Source organism: Aureococcus anophagefferens, assembly GCF_000186865.1.
Source record: "Aureococcus anophagefferens unplaced genomic scaffold AURANscaffold_145, whole genome shotgun sequence".
NCBI lineage: Eukaryota > Pelagophyceae > Pelagomonadales > Pelagomonadaceae > Aureococcus > Aureococcus anophagefferens.
The window spans coordinates 9,155-10,654 of NW_008705692.1; the positions used below are offsets into that span (position 1 = coordinate 9,155).

General features: G+C 60.9%; 1 protein-coding gene across 1 annotated transcript in view; it reads right to left on the reverse strand.

Annotated features, from left to right (window-relative positions):
• The window catches only part of AURANDRAFT_68441 (hypothetical protein), a gene marked incomplete at both ends in the record, with an annotated part of 6,593 nt that overhangs the window by 1,878 nt on the left and 3,215 nt on the right, over positions 1-1,500 (reverse strand). Inside the window, one exon of the mRNA XM_009044125.1 lies at positions 959-1,037. Within this exon, the coding sequence (XP_009042373.1) occupies positions 959-1,037 (79 nt within the window). The remainder of the gene's footprint in view (positions 1-958; positions 1,038-1,500) is intronic.

Consider the following 1,500-nt stretch of genomic DNA (forward strand, 5'->3'; position numbering starts at 1 on the left):
CGCCGCCCGCGTCGGGCTGCGAGTTCGGCAGAGTGTCCAGTGGTAGGTAGCTGAAGTGCGGCGCCTCGTGGGCCGGCGGTAGCGGCGGCGGGACCATGGGCGCCATGCGGGCGACGTCGAGCTTGACGTCGGGCGCGGCCACGTAGTGGTGGCTCGAGACGATGCGCACGTGGGCCCGGTGGGAGGCGCGAACGTCTTTTTGCTCTAAGTAGCGGAGCGCGACGAGAAACGCGAGGTCGCAGCACGGGCGGTGTGAGAGATTTCTACCTTCATACGACTGAGCAGTTTGGGGGTTGGGCGCCGCGGGTTTCTAGGTTTAGCATAAAAAGCCATGTAATAATTACAGCCCGATCAGAGGTCTCCGTTCCCGGCCCGCGCGTACGTGTCTGGTACTCAAGCCAGCGAAACGGCTAGCCATTCGTCCCAATCCGAGCGCTTGTTTTTGTCACGTGTGGCTGGGTTGTTTAAGATCCCGGATCGAATGGCGCGGATCGGATTCGAGAAAATCGATGGTAAAGAGGGCTTTGGCAGTGGTGATGGGCACCTTTGGCAAGCTCTATCTCGGCGCCATGGCCACCGATTTGCAAAATTCTTGTTGCATCTGAAAGCCGGCACCGCCGTCTTGCGCGCAGAGCCACTAACTCAAAAACTTCAAGAGCCTCACAAATCCGGTTTTTTATTCAACCCAGCCACACGTATAGCCACCCGGCGTCCCTGGGCGCTAGCAAAAAAACGGCAGGTTAGGGCGTCCGACGCGTCGGCCATCGGACGCCGTCGCCGGAGCAAGACCCCCCATAATAGTAGCTGCCTCCCGACGTGCGGAACCCTGCCACTCTGATTTCTAGATTGCGCCGTCGTCGGACGCTGCGCTCCGCGGCTCACTCGAGCCTTTGAAGATGGCGCTGCGCATGTGGGCGTGGGCCCTCGTCGCTGCGCGCGCCGCGGCCATCAAGCACACCTTCGACTTCACGGATTCGTTCATCGACGACCACCGCGCGGGATCGCAGACGTCGACGTTCAACTTCTCCGACTTCCGCCTGCAAACGCGCGCGCAGCCGCGCGGCGCCCGCCTCAAAGCCTCGTCGACGCGCGCCGAGGGTTTAGAGCATCGACGGCGCCCCCTCGACGCGCGCAATGAACAAAAGAAGAAAACTCTCACATTATTATCAAAAAAGAATTCAATTGAATTTTCATTGCGTTCAAACTTTTGTTCATTTAACTTTTTATAGGGTGCCCCTCATGTCTGAGCGGCATCGGTAGGCACGTACTGCCCGCGCGGCATCCAGAACTTCTCGTGCCCGGCCGCGGACCGCCTCTGCGACGTCCAGGCTGAGGCTCAAAACTTCTGCGAGGGCGCCTGCCAGCAGCTCGGCGCGAATGCCCAGCGGTGCGCGCTCTCGGTCTGGCGGGACCATGCGGAGCAGGAGTTCCTCGTGACGCTGAACGACCCGCGACACACGTGCGCGTTCCCCGACGAGCTGGACCGCACGAATCACTGGT